We start from the raw sequence: 19,367 nt of genomic DNA on the forward strand, positions 1-19,367 counted from the left end.
TGCCCTCCTTAATTTGTTAATATATGCACTCAAGGATATAAATTTCCCTCTGAGTACTGCCTTGGCCGCATCCCACATAATTTGGTAGGATGTCTCATCATTGTCATTTTCTTCAATGAAATTGTTGATTGTTTCTATGATTCCTTCTTTGACAAATTGGTTTTGGAGAATCATATTATTTAATTTCCAATTAGTTTTTGATTTTCCTGTCCAGGTGCCCTGACTAATTATTATTTTTATTGCATTATGATCTGAGAAGGTTACATTTATAATTTCTGCTCTTTTGCATTTGTTTGCAATGATTCTATGCCCTATTACATGGTCAATCTTTGTGAATGTGCCATGTGCAGCTGAGAAGAAGGTGTATTCCTTTTTGTCCCTATTTATTTTTCTCCACATATCTACTAAATCTAATTTTTCTAGGACTTCATTCACCTCTCTTCCCTCTTATTTATTTTTTCGGTTTCATTTATCTAGATCTGACAGAGGAATATTTAGATCTCCCACTAGTATGGTTTTACTATCTATTTCCTATTGAGCCGCTATCCCTTATCCCCTCCCTTGATTAACTTCCCTTTCTACCCCCTCCCTTATTTTCCCCTTCTTTTTGTGTTTAAAGGCCTTATGAATTCCCTACCTCTTCTCCCCTCCCTTTTTTTGACCTCCCCACTCCCCTGCTCCCCTTGGTTTATCCCTTCTAACTTTCTCAGAAGGGTTAGATAAGAGTTTTATGTCCCAGTGGATAGTATAGCTACTCTTCCCTCTCTGGGTTGATTACACTAAGAGTAAGGTTTGATTATTACCTCTTAATGCTCTCTTCCTCTCCTTCTTATAATAGTATTTGTCCCCTCTCCCTCCCATGCCCTCTTTGTGTGTAATAGAATATCCTATTTTCTTATTCACTCAAGTTTCTCTTGGTGTCCCCTGCTATTCACCCCCTCTTTCCCATCCCCCATGTCGTACCACCCTCACCCTGTGAATTATTCTTCTGATTACTATAATAGTGAATATTATAATAGTGAATAGAGTTCACTACAGAGAATTATACATAACATTTCTCTACATAGGAATACAGATAATTAGATCTCACTGAGGCCCCTAAAAAGGCAAATTTAAAAATTATAAGTTTTCTTTCTTTCCCCTCTGTATCTTATTTACCTTTTCATGTTTCTCTCGATTTTTGTGGTTGGATATCAAACTTTCTATTTTGCCCTGGTCTTTTCTGTGCAAATACCTGGAATTCTTCAATTTTGTTGAATGCCCATACTTTCCCCTGGAAATATATAGTCAATTTTTATGGATAGTTGATCCGTGGTTGCAGGCCTAGCTCTCTTGCCTTTCTGAATATCATATTCCAAGCCTTGCGATCTTTTAGCGTGGAGGCTGCCAGATCCTGTGTGATCCTGATTGGTGCTCCTTGATATTTGAATTGTTTCTTTCTGGCTTCTTGTAAGATTTTTTCTTTTGCTTGGAAACGCCTGAATTTTGCAATTATATTTCTGGGTGTTTTCTTTTCTTGATCGAATGTCGCAGGTGTTCTATGAATCCTTTCAATGTCTATAATGCCCTCTTGTTGTAGGACTTCAGGGCAATTTTGCTGAATTATTTCTGTTAGTATGGAGTCCAGGTTTCTATTAATTTCTGGTTTTTCTGGAAGACCAATTATTCTCAAATTGTCTCTTCTAGACCGGTTTTCTTGGTCTGTCACTCTCTCATTGAGATATTTCATGTTTCCTTCTATTTTTTCAGTCTTTTGACTTTGTTTTATTTGTTCTTGTTGTCTTGAGACATCATTAGCTTCTAATTGCTCAATTCTAGCCTTTAGTGATTGGTTTTCGGCTATAATCTTTTGGTTTTCGGCTATAATCTTCTGGCATTCCTTTTCAATCTGGTCATTTCTGGTGTTCAATTTGCTTATCAGTTCATTTGGTTTCTGAGCCTCACTTTCCAATTGCAAGATTCTATCTTTTAAACTGTTATTTTCTTTCCAGATCCCTTCCATTTTCCTCAAAATCTCAGTTTTGAACTCTTCCATAGCTTGTGAGGAGTTTTCCTTATTTGAGGAGGGTCCGGATGCTTGTTTGTTCTCCTCCTCTGTTTGCTCGGTTGTCTGAATTTTCTCTGTGTAAAAGTTGTCGAGTGTTAAAGACTTCTTTTTCTTGTTAATCTTTCTCTTCTGAACTTCCTGAGACTTTGTAGCCATCATTAGCCCAGCAGCTTCTCAGCTTTATCCTCACGCTCAAGGTCTGTCTGCGGTCTTTTGGCTCCTGAGGTTTGAGTTCTGGTTTTTTCCAAGGTCAAGCCCCCTGGTGGACCCCCTTGCTTGATCCTCTGCCGGAGTTTTCTTTACAAGTCTCAGGGTGCTGCTTCCACAGTCGTATACCCGTCTGTACTGGTTCCCCACTCAGGGTTTCAGAGCTTTAATTCCTGGCTGTGTCTGCCTCCACCCACACCTCCACCCATGCCTGCGCTCTCAGCCCACGCTCTGCACCCTGCGTCCGCTCCCGGCGTCCTGCTCCCGCGCTCAAATTCCGCGTGCGCTCGCTAGCTTCCTGGGGTCCCAAATCCCGCCGCTCTCAGGAACAGGCCCCGGAGCTGCCAATGACTCGATGGGTGCCCCAGACTTGCTCTATTTCTTTTTAGCTGGCTTCGGTGCTATAGGTGTTGTGTGTGGAGGGGGTGGGGGTGGTGTGGTTGCTCAGCTCGCGATTTAGTGAGATCTGTTTCACCCCTTTATAGCATGGAAATGCCTCAATTCCACGTACCTTCCACGCTGTGTCCTGTTATGGGGTTCCTCCGTTCGTCTGGACTTGTTTTTATGTCCCCTTGAGTAGTTTTGTATGTTTCAGTCAGGAGAGGTTAAGAGCTGCTTCTTACTCTGCCGCCATCTTAACCCGGAACCTCGTAATTTTTTTTTTTAGGGTCTGTTTTTCCCTTCATTTTTGTACTTCCTGCCCCACTCCCCCTTGGTATTACCTTTTAGCACTCTCTTCCTCTCCTTCTTATAATAGTATTCTTCCCCGCCCCTTCCCATGCACCTCTTCATGTGGTATAGATCATCCTATTTTTCTTATTCTTTCAAGTTTTTGTTGGTGCCATCTTCTATTCCCCCCTTTTCTTTTTTTATATATCATCTTAAATCACTTAATACCCTAATCTCTACCTATGGATAATTCTTCTAATAACTATAATATTGAATACAATTTTTGAGAGTTACAAATAACATTTTTTCATATAGGAATATAAACCATTTGACCTTATTGAAGTCCTTAAAGGAAAAAAAAATTCTCCTCTCTTTCCTATTTACCTTTTCATTTTTCTCTTGATTTTTGTATTTGGATATCAGATTTTCTATTTAGTTCTGGTTTTTACTTTACAAATATTTGGACAGCTTCTATTTTATTGATTGCCCATTCTTTCCACTTGAAGTATATAGTCAATTTTTATGAGTAAGTGATTCTTGGTTGTAGATCCAGTTCTCTTGCCTTTCTGAATACCATCTGAATACCATTTTCCAAGCCTTGCAGTCCTTTAGTGAGGAGGCCATCAGATACTGTGTAATCCTGATTGATTATCTCTTTCTGGCTTCTTGTAATAATTTCTCCTTAGCTTGGAATCTCTTAAAGTTGGCTATTAAGTTCCTGGGATTTGTCTTTTGAGGATTTAATGTAGAGGGTTTTCTATGGATTCTTTCAATATCTATTTTGCCACCTTGTTGAAGAACATCAGGGTAGTTTTCTTGGATAACTTGCTATAGTATGGTGTCAAGATTTCTGTTCATTTCTAGGGTTTCAGGTAGACCAATGATTCTCATATTGTCTCTTTTAGATCCGTTTTCCAGATCAATCATTTTCTCAGTGAGATATTTCATGTTTCCTTCTATTATGTTATTCTTTTGACTTTGCTTTATTAATTCTTATAGTCTTGTGAGATCATTAGCTTCTACTTGCCCAATTCTGGTCTTTAAAGTGGTTTTCAGCTATGATTTTTTGAGTTTCCTTTTCTGTTTGGTCTATCCTGCTTTTTATGGCTTCTAGCAGGTCATTTCTGGTCTTAAATTTGCTTATCATTTCTTTTGATTTCCAGACTTCTTTTTCGAAGTGGGAGGCTGTGTTTTAACTGTTGTTTTCTTTTTGAACAATTTCCCACTTTTCTTGCCAAGTTTCTCCTAACTTGATTCTCAAATTTCAGCCTGATTTCTTGGAGAGTTTGGATGTGTTTGCTTGTTCGTTGTCCTCTGTTGTCTCCTCTGTAGTCTATTGTTTCTCCAAGTAGAAATTATCCAGAGTTAAGGGCTTTTTCTTTTTTCTTTTTTTTTTTGTAATTATAGATTATAGTTCTTTGAGTATTTGTCCTCATTGTGTTGTTGGTTTTTCCTTCCCTTCCTAGCCAGAAGTATAAACAAGTAAGGTGGGTTCTGTTTGTATGGAACTACTGTGTGCTTTTTACTCTGTGGCTATTTTTCAAGTGTATGCTGTGTGCCATCCCTCTCTCCTCTATTTCTAAGCCCAAGGTCCTCATTCTTCAGCCTCCTGAGTTCCCAAGTCTCGCTTCTCTTAAGGGTACATCTGTGGTGTCCTCAGGCAGCCTCTGAGAACCTAGAGATTGCCCTGAAGAAGTCTGTGTGAAGAAGGTAGGCCAGTCTTTATATTGAACTCCAGAGAGCTTTTTTCCTTGAGGCTATTTTTCGAGTCTTTGCTTGGTGTCTTCTATATGCAACCTTGCCTTATCTCTGTGTCTAAGCTCCACATTCCTTAGCCTCCTGAGGTCAAAAGTCTTGCTGCTCTTAGGGGATGGCCTGAGGCAGCCACCTGAGAACCTAGAGGTTGCCTCGCACTCACTCAGACTCTGGTGCCTTAGGTCAAGTGGGGGAGGGATGATAAGCTCATGCTTTTGTTGGAGTAAATTTGCCCCCTTTTAGCATGGAAATGCCCATACTCTGCATACTTCAATGCTTCACCCTAAAATGGAGCCCCTTTACTCATCTGATTTTGGTTTTGTCCTTTTGAGGCACTTTATATTGGTTGGTGGAGAGGAAAGGAAGAGCCTTGCTTCTATTCTGGGGCCATCTTAACCTGGAAGTACTCTATTCTCCTATCTTCTCTAAAATGGAGCTAGTAACATTTGAAATGTTATAAGGTTGAAATGAGGTGATATATGATATAGAATGCATTATTTTGATAAGGCAACAAAGAAACAGAGTAGACCTGTCAATTCATTGGTGTACGGAACTTCCCAGGTGAGAAAATACCTCCACCCATACAGATCAGCACCTTCTCTGTTACTTGGTCTTAGTGGCCTTTGAGACTGAATAATTTGCTTAGGGTCATGCAGCCAGTATATGTCAGAGGTGGGATATGGATCCTGCTCCCTTTCTTAACTAACTCTTTGCCTCTCTACTGTAATTATAAAACACCATGGGAAAGTTGATTTGTAATTTAGTTATCTATGTAACACCATTGTTTCAAGAAATCTCTAAGTGGCCATGAACTTCTTTCTGCTGTCCTCAGGAAGGAGAAAACATCTTCTACTTGGCAGTTGAAGATATAGAGACAGACACAGAGCTTTTGATTGGCTATCTTGACAGTGATATGGAAGAGGATGAGGAGGAAGAGGAAGAGGTGGAAGAAATAGCCATGAACAAAGAAACTCATGGAAAACGTATAAGAAAAACACCAGGTCACTTAAAAGGTATTCACTCATACATTCATGTGGTGTGTGAGCAGAAAGGTATCCTGACATTAAGTTGCATTAAAATCATCCACTTGAGAATTTATAAATTTTATGATATTTTTTCAAGGTGCCAAGGATTGAGCATCTCTCAAATGGTGTCTATCAAACTTCCTTTTAAAAAAAACTTATAGTTGAATATTTCTGTGCAAAAATCAAACAAAAATAACCAACTAGGTGGTATTGAATTGCCTCATACATTCACTAACTATATGACCCTGGACAAGTCACTTAACTGCTATTGGCCAGAAATTCCTCACAGGGTTGTTATTGTGGGAATCATATAATACTATGTAGTGACAAGATCCTGGAAATTACCTAGTTTGGGTATTCAAGGCGTAATCCCGTATTGAAGTACTATAAAAATGGCAGTTAGTTATTATTATTATTATTCCTATTTTCTAGATGAGTATACCAAGGCTGAGAAATATTAAACAACTCTCCCATGATCACACAACTAGTAAATATCAGAGATAAGATTTGAACATCTGGATTTTCCTGACTCCAAGACCAGTCCTCTATCCATTTGCAAACTTCTCCAGATTGCCACACAATTTCCATGGGTCACTTCGTAGTGACTACAGATCACATCAATTTCACTTTAAACCTGTGGTCTGGGATTGCAGTAGAAAGGCATTGGATTCAGTCAGAAGGCTTGAATGGAAATCCCAATCCTGTGTGACCTTGGGTAAACTCACTATCCCTGCATGAACAAAATTCTTTCCTCCGCTGTAACATATGGAGGCTGTTAATTTCTTCAGTCCTTTCAGATTTCATTCAATGAAATCATGATCTCCTCTCAGATGATTTAATAAGTATGTTTTAGGAGTGTTCTCCTGACTCTTACCTACCACCTCTCATTATACTAATATAAAAAATTAGAGCTAGGGCATAGCAACATTTTACAGCCCATTTTGGAGTAGGTTTGGTACTTTCTGTTTTTTTTCAGATCAGTGTCCCAAGACCTATAAATAGACATGGACATTCTGAAGTCTGGGAGATGTTTGGATATAGCTAGGAAGCAGTTAATGAATAAGGATTAATTGATTTTTAATCTCCTTACTCCTCAAAATTGATTTGCTGTATTTGATTTAGTGTTTATGTGAGATGACTGAGAGACATATAGTTCATTTGGGGATATTGGAACTATTTTCCATAGAGAGTGAAATACACGGTTCCTGTGATCATTCCCACTACTATGCATTAACTAGGTGTTTAATAAATGTTTGTTAATTGACTGATGATAGGAATGAGGACTAGACCTCTAACTTTGTGCTTCTGAGAAAATCCTGAGTGAGAAAACTCCCTATTTTTAAGGAAGGCTGGCACTTTCTCTATAATGTTTAATTTTAGAGACCTGCCTAGAGCCCCAAGAAGTTAAATGATATATCCAGGGTCAAATAGCCATTAAGACTTGAACCCAGGTCTCCTTCTTTCCCTTTTATGCTAACATGGTCTTTTAATGAACACTAAAAAATAAATTTAATAAAATAACATAAAATCATAAAATGAGTACAATTAAATTACAATAAAAATATTAAATTTAATTTAAATTAATGACTATAACATGGCAAAGGAGTACACAGTGGATTACTGGTACTAACAAAGAAAACATATTAATTTCTAAAGTTTAGAGAAGAGGTCCACTATCCTACTATCCTAAGTTGAACATGAAAATTCCTGTTTCTCTCCATGTTTCATTTCTAGATCCTTCAAGCTGTAAAAAAGACCATGCCTGTCCCCACTGTGAGTCGAGCTTTGCCAGTCAGGAGATCCTGGCTGAACACCTGCAGATGCTGCATCAAAAGCCAAGTGAAGAGAAAGAATTCAAATGCAAGAACTGTGGGAAGAAATTCCCTGTGAAGCAAGCTTTACAGAGACAGTGCGTAACCACCCCTTTCCCCAGGATCTTTCACCAAATAGTGAGAGGATTGTCTTAAACTGAAGAAATTGCTTAATTTAACTCTTTGCTCCCCAGTTGCTGTTCTAGGCAGTCACTGTGGTGCTTGGGAATTAAAGTTCTGACTTCTCATTGCAAAAGCCAGAGGATGGGGCTTTTCTTGGCCCAATCTGTTAATTCTCAATGTACTTCATTTAAACATTTCTTGGGTACCAACTTTGTGTCAGGAATCCCTGGGAGGTCACAAAGAGAAGAAAAAAAAAAGACTCTGCCCTCAAGAAGTTTTTGTTTTTTTAGGGGTGAGAATGGTGTGAGGATGAAACCAAGAGGAGTAACTGGAAGAAATGTACAAAATTAGGGAAAGTGATTTCTGAAGGAATCTAGCATAAACACTTGAGGGGATCAGGAAAGCAATCTGAGATGAGCCTTGATGACAGCTAAGAATTCAAGCAAGAGAAGAAGGTGAAGAATAGAGTGAAAACTGGGGTCAAAAATTTCTCAGTCAAGTAAATCTGTCACCTTCATTTATAGTGAGACAGTGAAAAGGGATCATTATATAGAGAGCTGCTCTTGGAATCAGGAAGAACTGAATTTGAATGCTGCTTTAGATATTTCCTAGTTTTGGGATTGTGGGGAAGTAATTTAACCTCTCTTGGCCTCAGCTTCTTCATCTGTAAAATGATAATAAAATCATAATAGCAGCTAGCATTTGTATACTACCTTCCGTGTGCTAGGCACCATCCCAGGCACTTTACAAACATTCTCTTTAAAATTTTTTATTTTAAAAAATTTTTCCATGTATACATGATTTATTTTCTTTCCTTCACCTCTTCTGTGCCCCCTCCCAGAGCGAACAAGCAATTCCACTAGGTTATACAAATGTTTTTACTTCATCCTATTTCCATATTATTCATTTTTGCTAGAGTGATCTTTTAAAGCCTTAAGCTCAAATGACATACCCATTTTTACATGTGATAAGTGATGTCATATGCTCTTCTTTTGCATTTCTCCTCTCATAGTTCTTTCTCTCGATGTAGTTAACATTTTTTCCCTTAAGTCCTTCATGAGTGTCCTGGCTTATTGCATTGCTACTAGCAGCAAAGTCCATAACATTGGATTGTTCCACAATGTTTTACTTTCTGTGTACAATGTTCTCCTGCTTCTACTTGTTTTACTCAGTTAATTGAGGTTCTCCCAGTTCATATAGAAATCCTCCAGATCATCATTCCTTACAGCACAATAGTATTCCATCACCATAAGTTACCACAATTTGTTTAGCCATTCCCCAGTCAAGGGACAATCCCTCATTTTACCATTTTTTGCCACCACAAAGAGTGCAGCTATGAATATTTTTGTACATGTATTTTTCTGTATTATTTCTTTGGGGGGTACAAATCTAGTTGTGGTATTGCTGTATCAAAGGATATGCATTCTTTTAAAGTCCTTTGTGCATAATTCCAAATTGCCTTCCGGAATGGCTGGATTAATTCACAATTCCACCAGCATGCATTAGTGTCCCAATTTTGCCACAAACCTTCCAACATTTATTATTTTCCTTTACTGTCCTATTGACCAATCTGCTAGGTGTGAAGTGGTACCTCAATGATGTTTTCATTTGCATTTCTCTAATCATGAGAGATTTAGAACACTTTTTCCTATTGATAGTTTTGATTTCTTTATCTGAAAACTGCCTATTCATGTCCCTTGACCATTTGTCTATTGGAGAATGACTTGATTTTTTGTACAATTGACTTAGTTCCTTATAAATTTGAGAGATTAGACCTTTGTCAGAGGTTTTTGTTATAATTCCCTCCTCCCCCCAACTTGTTGCTTCCCTTCTAATTTTGGTTTTGTCCCTTCTAGTTTTGTTTGTACAGAAACTTTTTAAATTTAATCAAAATTATCTCTGTCTTCTGTTTGGTCTTAAATTCCTTCCTTTCGCATAGATCTGACAGGCAAACTATTCTATGTTCACCTAATTGGTTTATGATTTCCCTCTTTATATTTAAGTCATTTACCCATTCTGAATTAATCTTGGTATAGGGTGTAAGATGTTGATTTAAAAATAATCACTCCCATATTGTTTTCTAATTCTCCCAGAAGTTTTTGCTAAATATTGAGTTCTTGTCCCAAAAGCTGGGATCTTTGGGTTTATCGAACACTATCTTGCTACTTTCATTTATGCCAAGTCTATTTCATTGATCCATCCTTCCTTCTATCTGTAAACCAATACCATATTGTTGTGATGATCATTGCTTTATAATATAGTTTGAGATCTGGTAATGCTAGACCTCTATCCTTCACATTTTTTTATTAGCTCTCTTGATATTCTTAACCTTTTGTTCTTCCAGATGAACTTTGTAAAATTTTTTCTAATTCTATAAAAACTGTTTTGGTAGTTTATAGTATGACATTGAATAAGTAAATTAATTTAGGTAGGATTGTCATTTTTATTGCATTAGCTTGTCCTTCCCATGAGCAATTGATGTTTTTTTCCAATTCTTTAGATCTAGTTTCATTTGTGTGAAGAGTGTTTTGTAGTTATGTTCATACAATTCCTGAATTTGTCTTAGCAAGTAGATTCCCAGGCATTTTATATTGTCTAGAGTGATTTTAAATGGAGTTTCCCTTTCTAACTCTTGCTAATGGGTTTTGTGGGAAACATATAGGAAGGCTGATGATTTATGTGGATTTATTTTTTACCCTGAAACTTTTCTAAAGTTATTGATTTTTTCTACTACCTTTTTAGTTGATTTTCTAGGATTCTCTAGATACATCATGTTATCTTCAAAGAATGATAGTTTAATTTCCTCATTGCCTATGTTGATCCCTTAAAAATTTCTTTTTCTTCTCTAATTGTTACTGCTATCATTTCTAGTACAATATTAAATAGTAGTATTGATAGTGGGCATCCCCGCTTCACTCCTGATGTTATTGAGAAGGCAGATGATACTTGCTAATGGTTTTAAATGAATGCTATTCACTCTTTTGAGAAAAGACCCTTTTATTCCTATATTTTCTAGTATTTTTAATAGGAATGAGTGTTGTATTTTGTCAAAGGCTTTTTCTGCATCTATTGAGATAATCATGTGATTTCTATTCATTTGGTTGTTGATATGGGTAATTATGTAGACAGTTTTCCTAATATTAAACCATCTTTGCATTCTTTATATAAATACCACCTAGGCATAGTGAATAATAATCCTTTTAATAACTTTCTGTAGCCTTTTAGCTAGTATTTTATTTAATATTTTTGCTTCTATATTCATTAAGGATATTGGTCTATAGTTCTTCTCTGCTTATGGTCTTCCTGGCTTGGGAATCAGTACCATGTTTGTATCATAAAAATAATTTGATAAGACTCCTTCTTTGCCTATTTTGTCAAAAGTTTATATAGTATTGGGATTAATTTTTCTTTAAATGTTTGATAGAATTCACTTGTCAATCCATCTGGCCTTGGTGATTTTTTCTTAGGGAGTTCCTTGATGGCTTGTTCAATTTCTTTTTCTGATGTGGGATTATTTAAGTATTTTATTTTCTCTTCTATTAATCTAGGCAATTTATATTTTTAATTGACATATAATTGGGTGAAATTACTTTTAATAATTGATTTAATTTCCTCTTCATTAGAAGTGAGATCACCCTTTCCATTCATGATACTATTAATTGGGCCTTCTTTTTTCTTTTTCTTAATTAGATTAATCAATACTTTATTTGTGTTTTTTTCAAAATATCAATTCCTAGCTTTATTTATTAGTTTAATAGTTCTTTTACTTTCAGTTTTATTAATTTATCATTTGATTTTTAGGATTTCCAATTTGGTCTTTACCCGAGGGGATTTTACTATTTTTTTCCTAGTTTTTTTTTAGTTGCATGCCCAATTCATTAATCTCCTCAATCTTGTTAATATGGGCATGCAGAGATATAAATTTTCTCCTAAGTACTGCTTTTGCTGTATCCCATAAATTTTGATATGTTGTTTCCATATTGTCATTCTCTTCAAAGAAATCAGTAATTGTTTCTATGATTTATTCTTCAACCATCCAGTTTTGGAGAATAAAATTATTTAATTTCCAATTAATTTTAACTTCCTCTCCATGTACCCATACTAATTATATTTTTATGTCATTATGATCTGAAAAAGTTGCATTTATTATTTCTGCTTTTCTACATTTGTTCACAATGTTTTTATGTCCTAGTACATGTTCAATCTTTGTAAAGGTGCCATGTGCTGCTGAAAAGAAGATATCTTTCTTTTTATCCATATTTACTTTTCTCCATATATCTATTAACTCTAATTTTTCTAAGATTTCATTATCTTATCCCTTATTTCTGTTTTGATTTGATTTATCTAAATCTGATAGAAGTTCAGGTCTCCCACTAGTATAGTTTTACTATTTATTTCCTCTTTAACTTCCAGTAGTTTCTCCTTTAATAAACTGGATGCTATATCATTTGGTGCATGCATGTTGAGTACTGATATTTCTGCATTGTCTCTTCTGCCTTTTGTCAGATTATAAGTAACTTCTTTATCTCTTTTAGTCAGATCTATTTTTACTTTGGCTTTATCAGATATCATGATTACTACTCCTGCCTTCTTTTTCTCAGTTGATGCTCAATAAATTCTGCTCCAGACTCTTAACTTTACCTTGTGTGTGTCCACTTGCCTCATGTATATTTCTTGTAGACAACTTATGGTAGGATTTTGGTTTTTAATCCACTCTGCTATCGCTTCCATTTTATGGGTGAGTTCATCCCATTCATATTCAGAGTTTTGATTACCACCTGTGTATTCCCCATCATTTTGATTTCCTCTCTTAGTAAGTATTACCTATACCACTCTCTTACTCCTCATGTTATAATAATATTTCCCCCCTCCCTTTCACCTCTTTATGTGGTATAATTTAACCTATTTTTACCTCTGTTAAGTGTTAAAATTAATGGTTTGGCTAAATATATGAAAATTATAAATCTTTTATTTGTAAAAGATGTGGAAAGAGTGAAAGTAGAGAAATAAAAAAGGGTAGAAAAGACATTAGCCTATCTAACTAAATATTATTACAGTGCTTGGCTCAGCCAGCACTTATTAACCTTCAATCAGAAAAAAAACAACTATTCACTCACCCAAGTTCCCTCCAAGAGGCAGGTCAAGACACAAGACAATGACTAGAGCTGAAAGTGACTCTTTAGGCCAACTTTCTTCTTTGAGCTGACCTTCTTCTTGAATCCAACTTCCTTCTTGGAGTTCATTCTCCACTAAATTCTATTTTACCAGACTGCCTTCATGATTATTATGGTGGTTTCCTGTCCCTGTCCCTTTTCATGAAGGTCAATCATAGTTTGTAAATTGTCTGAGTTGTCACCTTTGGATTCATACCTTTTTGGAGTGTATGAACTCTTAAAATAATCCAAAAGTTTCTGGCTGTTTGAGTTTGGGGGAAAAGGGTGGAGCTTTCCAAGTATCTTAATGGCTTCTCACCTAGCATAAAGTAAGATATGAATTCACCAAGTGGTTTGTGAATCCCTCCAACTAGTTCAAGCATGTATTGATTCAAAGTTATTGCCAACCAAAGTGTTAACTCCAACTAGGCAAAGAGAACAAAGGATTCCCTTTTCACAAGTGTGAACTCAAAGAGAACCAAAAATTCCCTTTTACACCTCTTCCTTCAAGTTCCTCTCAGTATCATCTTTTTCATTCCGCCACCCAGATTTTTTTTACATATACTCAGAAACAGCTTAATACCAGAACCTCTTTCTATGAATATTTCTTCTATCTACTATGATAATGAAAACATTGAGAGTTACAGATATCATTTTTCATATAAAAATATAATTAATTTAACCTTACTGAAGCCCTTAATTTTTTAACCCTTTAATTTACATTTTAGGATTCTCTTGAATTTTCTTCTTGTACATCAAATTTTCCATTTAGTTCTGGTCTTTTCTTTAGGAATTCTTGGAAATCTTCTATTTTATTAAATGCTCATTCTTTCCCCTGAAAAAATAGAGACAGTTTTGAGGGGTAGGCAATTTTTGATTGTAGACCTAATTCTCTTGTCTTTCTGAATATCATATTCCAAGCCTTGCAGTCCTTTGGTGTAGAAGCTGCCAGATCCTGTGTAATCCTGACTGGAGGTCCTTGATATCTGAATTGTCTCTTTCTAGCTAATTGCAGTATTTTCTCTTTGACCTAGAAGCTCTTATATTTTGCTATAACATTTCCGTAGGTTGTCTTTTGGAGATTTAATGTAGGGTGTGATCTATAGATTCTTTCAACATCTATTTTGCCCTCTTGTTCAAGAATATCAGGGAAGTATTTTGGATAATTTCCTGTATTATGATGTCAAGGCTTTTAAAAAATTTTTAATTTTTTTGTTTCAGGCTTTCAGATAGTCCAATAATTAACAAATTGTCTCTCTTGTATCTCTTTTCCACATCACTTGTCTTTTCAAGGAGATATTTCATGTTGTCTTCTATTTTTTTCATTCTTTTGATTTTGCTTTATTAATTCTTGCTATCTTATGAGATCATTAACAACTTTCCCAATTCTAGTCTTTAAAGACTGATTTTCATCTATGATCTTTGATTTCTAACCGTCTTTTAAAAAACCCTTACCCAAGGGATAAGAGTGGTAAGGGCTAGGCACTAGGGGTTAAGTGACTTGCCCAGGGTCACACAGCTAGGAAGTGTATGAGGCCAGATTTGAACCTAGGACTTCCCATCTTTAGGCCTAGGGCTCAATCCACTGAGCCACCCAGCTGCCCCCATTATTTCCCTTTTTGGTTTGGTCTATCCTCTTTTTCATGGTTTTCAGCAGGTTAATTTTGATCTCCAGTTTGCTTATTACTTCATTTCATTTCTATGCCTCTTTTTCCATATAGGCAATTTTTGTCTTTTAATCTATTATTTCCTTTTTGTATTACTTTCATTTCTTTTCACCACTTTTCTTCCCATTTTTCTTATTTGGTTTTTGAACTCCATTTTGAGCTCCTCCAGAGCTTGTGACAAATTTCCATTTCTTTTTTGGAAAGTTTGGATTTGTTTACTTGTTTCTTACTCTCTGCTGTTGCTTCTGTGTTTTGTTCCTTTTCACCATAGACATTCTCCAGGGTCATGAGCTTTTTTTGCTATTGTTTATTCCTTTTGCCACTAGAGTATTGAGATTCCTTATGTTGGTGATCATTGCTTTCTTAATTTCTGTCTCAGAGGCTTTGCCTTGGTACTATCTTCCCATTCCTGTTAGAAACCTGAGTGAGGGCAGGTAGATCTCTGATGTTCTCTATGTGATCTTCCTCAGCTACTGTTGCTGCTGCCTATTGCTGCTGCTACAGGTCTGAGCCCTACCTCCTAGGGCTGGTATATTCAAGGATGGGTCTCTAGTGTAGCAAGCTGTACCACATTTTGCCCTGAGGCTATCTTCCTCAGCTGCTGGTGCCACTGCATCTGCTGTGGACAGAGTTCCCTACTCTTCCCTGAGTCTCACTTTCCATGTCTGGCACAACCCTCAGGAGTTAGTGTGTGGTGCTTTCAGCCACCCCCTAAGAATTTGGTGGCTTCACTAGACCTGGTTCTAACTGGTGGGTGAGTGGGGGGAAGGGTAGACCCTTTTGAAGTTTTATCCCCTCATAGTATAGGAATCCTCTCTTACTGCCTACTTTTTGTTGTATTTAGTGGAAGAGCTCCTTTACTCACTCTGTTTTGACCTCTGTCCATTTGAGCTGCTTTGCAATGATTGGTTTGGAAGAAATTTCTGAGAGGCTCCAAATTTTTCCTGCTACTACTCCATCATCTTTGCTCCACCTCCAAACATTTTCTTTGGATTCTCAGAACAACTCTGGGAAACAGATGCTGATATTATCCCTATTTTTCAGTTGAGGAAACTGAGGCAAGCAGAGGTTAAGGTGACTCCTCTGAATCATATAACTAGTAAGTGAGTGAGGTAGGATATGGATTCAAGTTTTCCCAATTCTAAGGCTAGTACTTTATCTCCTGAGCCACCTATGGATAAAAATATACCAGTTATCATACAGGAATTCTGTGAGGAGAACACATAATTCTGAGAATACTATGAGATTAAAATGAGATATTTACAAAATGATTTATAGGTCTTTAAGTGCCCTCTAAATGCTAGCTATTGTTATTTTATTGCAGATTTAAAAAACTAAAGCTTAGTGAGGTAGCTAGCTTGACAATATTCACTAGTCAGTATCTAAACCTATAATCTAATCTTAATTCCATTTCCAGAACTTTCTTCCCCAAGACCCAAATGCTGCTTTCCTGTGATATAATTATATTGCAGGCGACCTCAGTTTACAATTACAAACATATTATTATTCATCTTGTCCCAAAGCTTTCCTTTCAATGGAGTGGGGAAGTCCTGGTGGGAAAAGCTTCTTCTCTAATGCAGAAGTACAACTGCCTATATGATACTAATATTTTGTCTTTGAGAGCTGCATGGGCATTGGGAAGTTAAGTAATTTTCTTGGGGTTGTAGGATAGGACAGAGTCAGAAACATAATGTGAATCCTTGTAGAGCAACTGAAGAGTAGCTTGCCTTTATTCCTGAATCTTATTCAAGTAATGTTCAGAAATGTCTTGAATTATGTATCAAATATATTGTCATAATTGTCTTTTGAAGCCCTGTCATTACTCAATACCAAGGCAATCCAAAAATCAAAACTTTTCTGCTGTTGAGAATATTAGGGGAGAGAGACATTCAGACAGAAAGAGAAAGAGACAGAGAGAGGGAGAAGTAGGAAGGAAGGAAGGAAAGAATAATTACATTTAATTAAAAAACTGAATAAGAAATGAAGACACTTGCACTATTAGTTATTGGAGCATTCCTTTTCCTACATAGTCTAAATTGGTCATTTTGATTTTTTATCCTATTCAGCCCTCAATGATTTGGCTTAAAAAAGTTCAGGCTCTCTAGGCTGTTAACTTAGTTTGAGGTCAAGATTTGTCAGAAATTCAGGGTAGGACAACCTGAGTTTGAATCTTGGCTTAGACAGGGTCATTGGGCGGATTAAATGAGATAACAAATTTGTTACAAACTTTAAAGCTCTTTGTGCCTAGTTATTATCATTACCTCATATTCAGAATGTTTTTTTCCCCCAGAAACATTTCTTTTTTCCTTTTGTTGTTCATTTTTCTTTTCTGTTTTTCTCTTTAGCATCCTTCACTGCATGGAGAAGACCTCCTCCGGGGATTCTTTGAAGACTTTCCGCTGTTCTGTTTGCAATACATCCTTGAGCTCAGAATCGAGGTTTTGTGTCTGAGTTGTTGGTCTCCTGGCTCTCCTGTCCTTCCTGGCCAGTCTTTGCATGCCTCTTTTGCACTTCGTAGGCTGTGATGGCACATGATCAGACAGCCTAAGCTCTTTTCTGCTCACCCGCTTTAGGTAATGCATGCAGTCAGAGGCTTTGTGAGGCTCCCAGGTGGTGCCAATTCCTTAGGCCTGCTGGGAGGCTAAGTTTGGTAGGTTTTTCTTAACTGTTTCTTTCACTTCTCCCATCCCTCTTTTACTGACTCCCTATTCTAGTTTGGAGCAACACAGAGAGGCATGCCAGGGGGATCTACAATTTATCTGCAAGGCTGATGGCTGTGGGAAGAGATTCAGAAGTAAAGATGCTCTGAAAAAACACAAGGAAAACATTCATGTTGGTAAGTGAAAATAGAATTTGTCATTTTCTTGGGGGCTTTACATTCTGAAGGACCCAGCAATCTGTTTCCTTCTCAATGGGAGAGTGGGTCTCCCCATTATCCTTCTCACAGCTGTGGAGTTCTAGTAGTTATTGCTTTCATTTTGTTATCTACATCCATTATTTATTTTTTTAACTTTTAACAATATTTATTTTTTAGAAAAGTTAACATGGTTACATGATTCATGCTCTTACTTTCCCCTTCACCCCCCGACATTCCCCCCATCCAGATTGCCATCCAGAATTGATGGATAAGTTCACAACTCCACCAGTAATGCATTAATGTCCCAATTTTGCCACATCCCCTCCAACATTCATTACTCTCCCCTTCTATCATTTTAGCCAATCTTCTAGGTGTAAGGTGATACCTTGGAGTTGTATTGATTTGCATTTCTCTAATTATTAGAGATTTAGAACATTTTTTCATGTGCTTATTGATAGTTTTGATTTCTTTATCTGAAAATTGCCTATTCATGTCCCTTGCCCATTTATCAATTGGGGAATGGCTTGATTTTTTATACAATTGATTTAACTCCTTGTATATTTGAGTAATTAGACCCCTGTCAGAGTTTTTTGTTATAAAGATTTATTCCCAATTTGTTGTTTCCCTTCTGGTTTTGGCTGCATTGTTTTGTTTGTACAAAAGCTTTTTAATATAATATAATCAAAATCATTTATTTTACATTTTGTAATTTTCTCTAGCTCTTGCTTGGTTTTAAAATCTTTCCTTTCCAAGAGATCTGACAAGTATACTATTCTGTGTTCACTTAACTTATATATATAGTGTCCCTCTTTATATTCAAGTCATTCACCCATTCTGAATTTATCTTGATGTAGAGTGTGAGATGTTGATCTAAACATAATCTATCCCATATTGTTTTCCAAATTTCCCAGCAGTTTTTGTCAAATAGTGCATTTTTGTGCCAAAAGTTGGGCTCTTTGGGTTTATCATACACTGTCTTGCTGACGTCATTTACGCCAAGACTATTCCACTGATCCTCCCTTCTGTCTCTTAGCTCGTACCATACCATTTTTTAAAAATCCTTAACTTCTGTATATTGGCTCATAGGTGGAAGAGTGGTAAGGGTGGGCAATGGGGGTCAAGTGACTTGCCCAGGGTCACACAGCTGGGAAGTGTCTGAGGCTGGATTTGAAGCTAGGACCTCCTGTCTCTAGGCCTGGCTCTCAATCCACTGAGATAGCCAGCTGCCCCTACCATACCGTTTTGATGACCGCTTCTTTATAGTACAGTTTAAGATCTGGTACTGCTAGGCCACCTTCCTTCACATTTTTTGTATTATTTCCCTTGATATTCTTGATCTTTTGTTATTCCAAATGAAATTTGTTAGAGTTTTTTCTAGTTCAGTAAAAAAGTTTGATAGGTATGGCACTAAATAGGTAAATTAATTTTGGTAGAATGGTCATTTTTATTATGTTAGCTCATCCTACCCATGAGCAATCAATGTTTTTCCAATTGTTTAGATCTAGTTTTAATTGTTTGGAAAGTGTTTTGTAGTTGTTTTCGTATAATTCCTGTGTTTGTTTTGGTAGATAGATTCCTAAGTATTTTATACTGTCTAGGATGATTTTAAATGGTGTTTCTCTTTCTACCTCTTGCTGCTGTGATGTGTTGGAAATATATAGAAATGCTGATGATGAATGTGGGTTTATTTTGTATCCTGCAACTTTGCTAAAGTTGTTGATTATTTCTACAAGCTTCTTACTTGATTCTCTAGGACTTTTCAAGTAAACCATCATATCATATGCAAAGAGTGATAGCTTAGTCTCCTTGCCTATTTTGATACCTTCAATTTCTTTTTCTTCTCTAATTGCTACTGCTGGTGTTTCTAGTACAATGTTAAATAATAGAGGAGATAATGGGCATCCTTGTTTTACTCCTGATCTCATTGGGAAGGCTTCTAATTTATCGCCATTGCATATGATGTTTGTTGATGGTTTTAGGTATGTACTGTTTATTATTTTTAGGAAAGGTCCTTCTATTCCTATAATTTCCAGGGTTTTCAATAAGAATGGGT

General features: G+C 36.5%; 1 protein-coding gene across 2 annotated transcripts in view; it reads left to right on the forward strand.

The window, feature by feature from the left end:
- PRDM5 (PR/SET domain 5) overlaps nucleotides 1–19,367 on the forward strand; it is a 271,300-nt gene that overhangs the window by 143,399 nt on the left and 108,534 nt on the right. For both annotated transcript variants that reach the window (XM_044682300.1, XM_044682301.1), the window contains exons 4-6: nucleotides 5,511–5,691; nucleotides 7,438–7,612; nucleotides 17,172–17,293. In XM_044682300.1, the coding sequence (XP_044538235.1) occupies nucleotides 5,511–5,691; nucleotides 7,438–7,612; nucleotides 17,172–17,293 (478 nt within the window). The remainder of the gene's footprint in view (nucleotides 1–5,510; nucleotides 5,692–7,437; nucleotides 7,613–17,171; nucleotides 17,294–19,367) is intronic.

This window comes from Gracilinanus agilis, chromosome 6 (genome assembly GCF_016433145.1).
Source record: "Gracilinanus agilis isolate LMUSP501 chromosome 6, AgileGrace, whole genome shotgun sequence".
NCBI lineage: Eukaryota > Metazoa > Chordata > Mammalia > Didelphimorphia > Didelphidae > Gracilinanus > Gracilinanus agilis.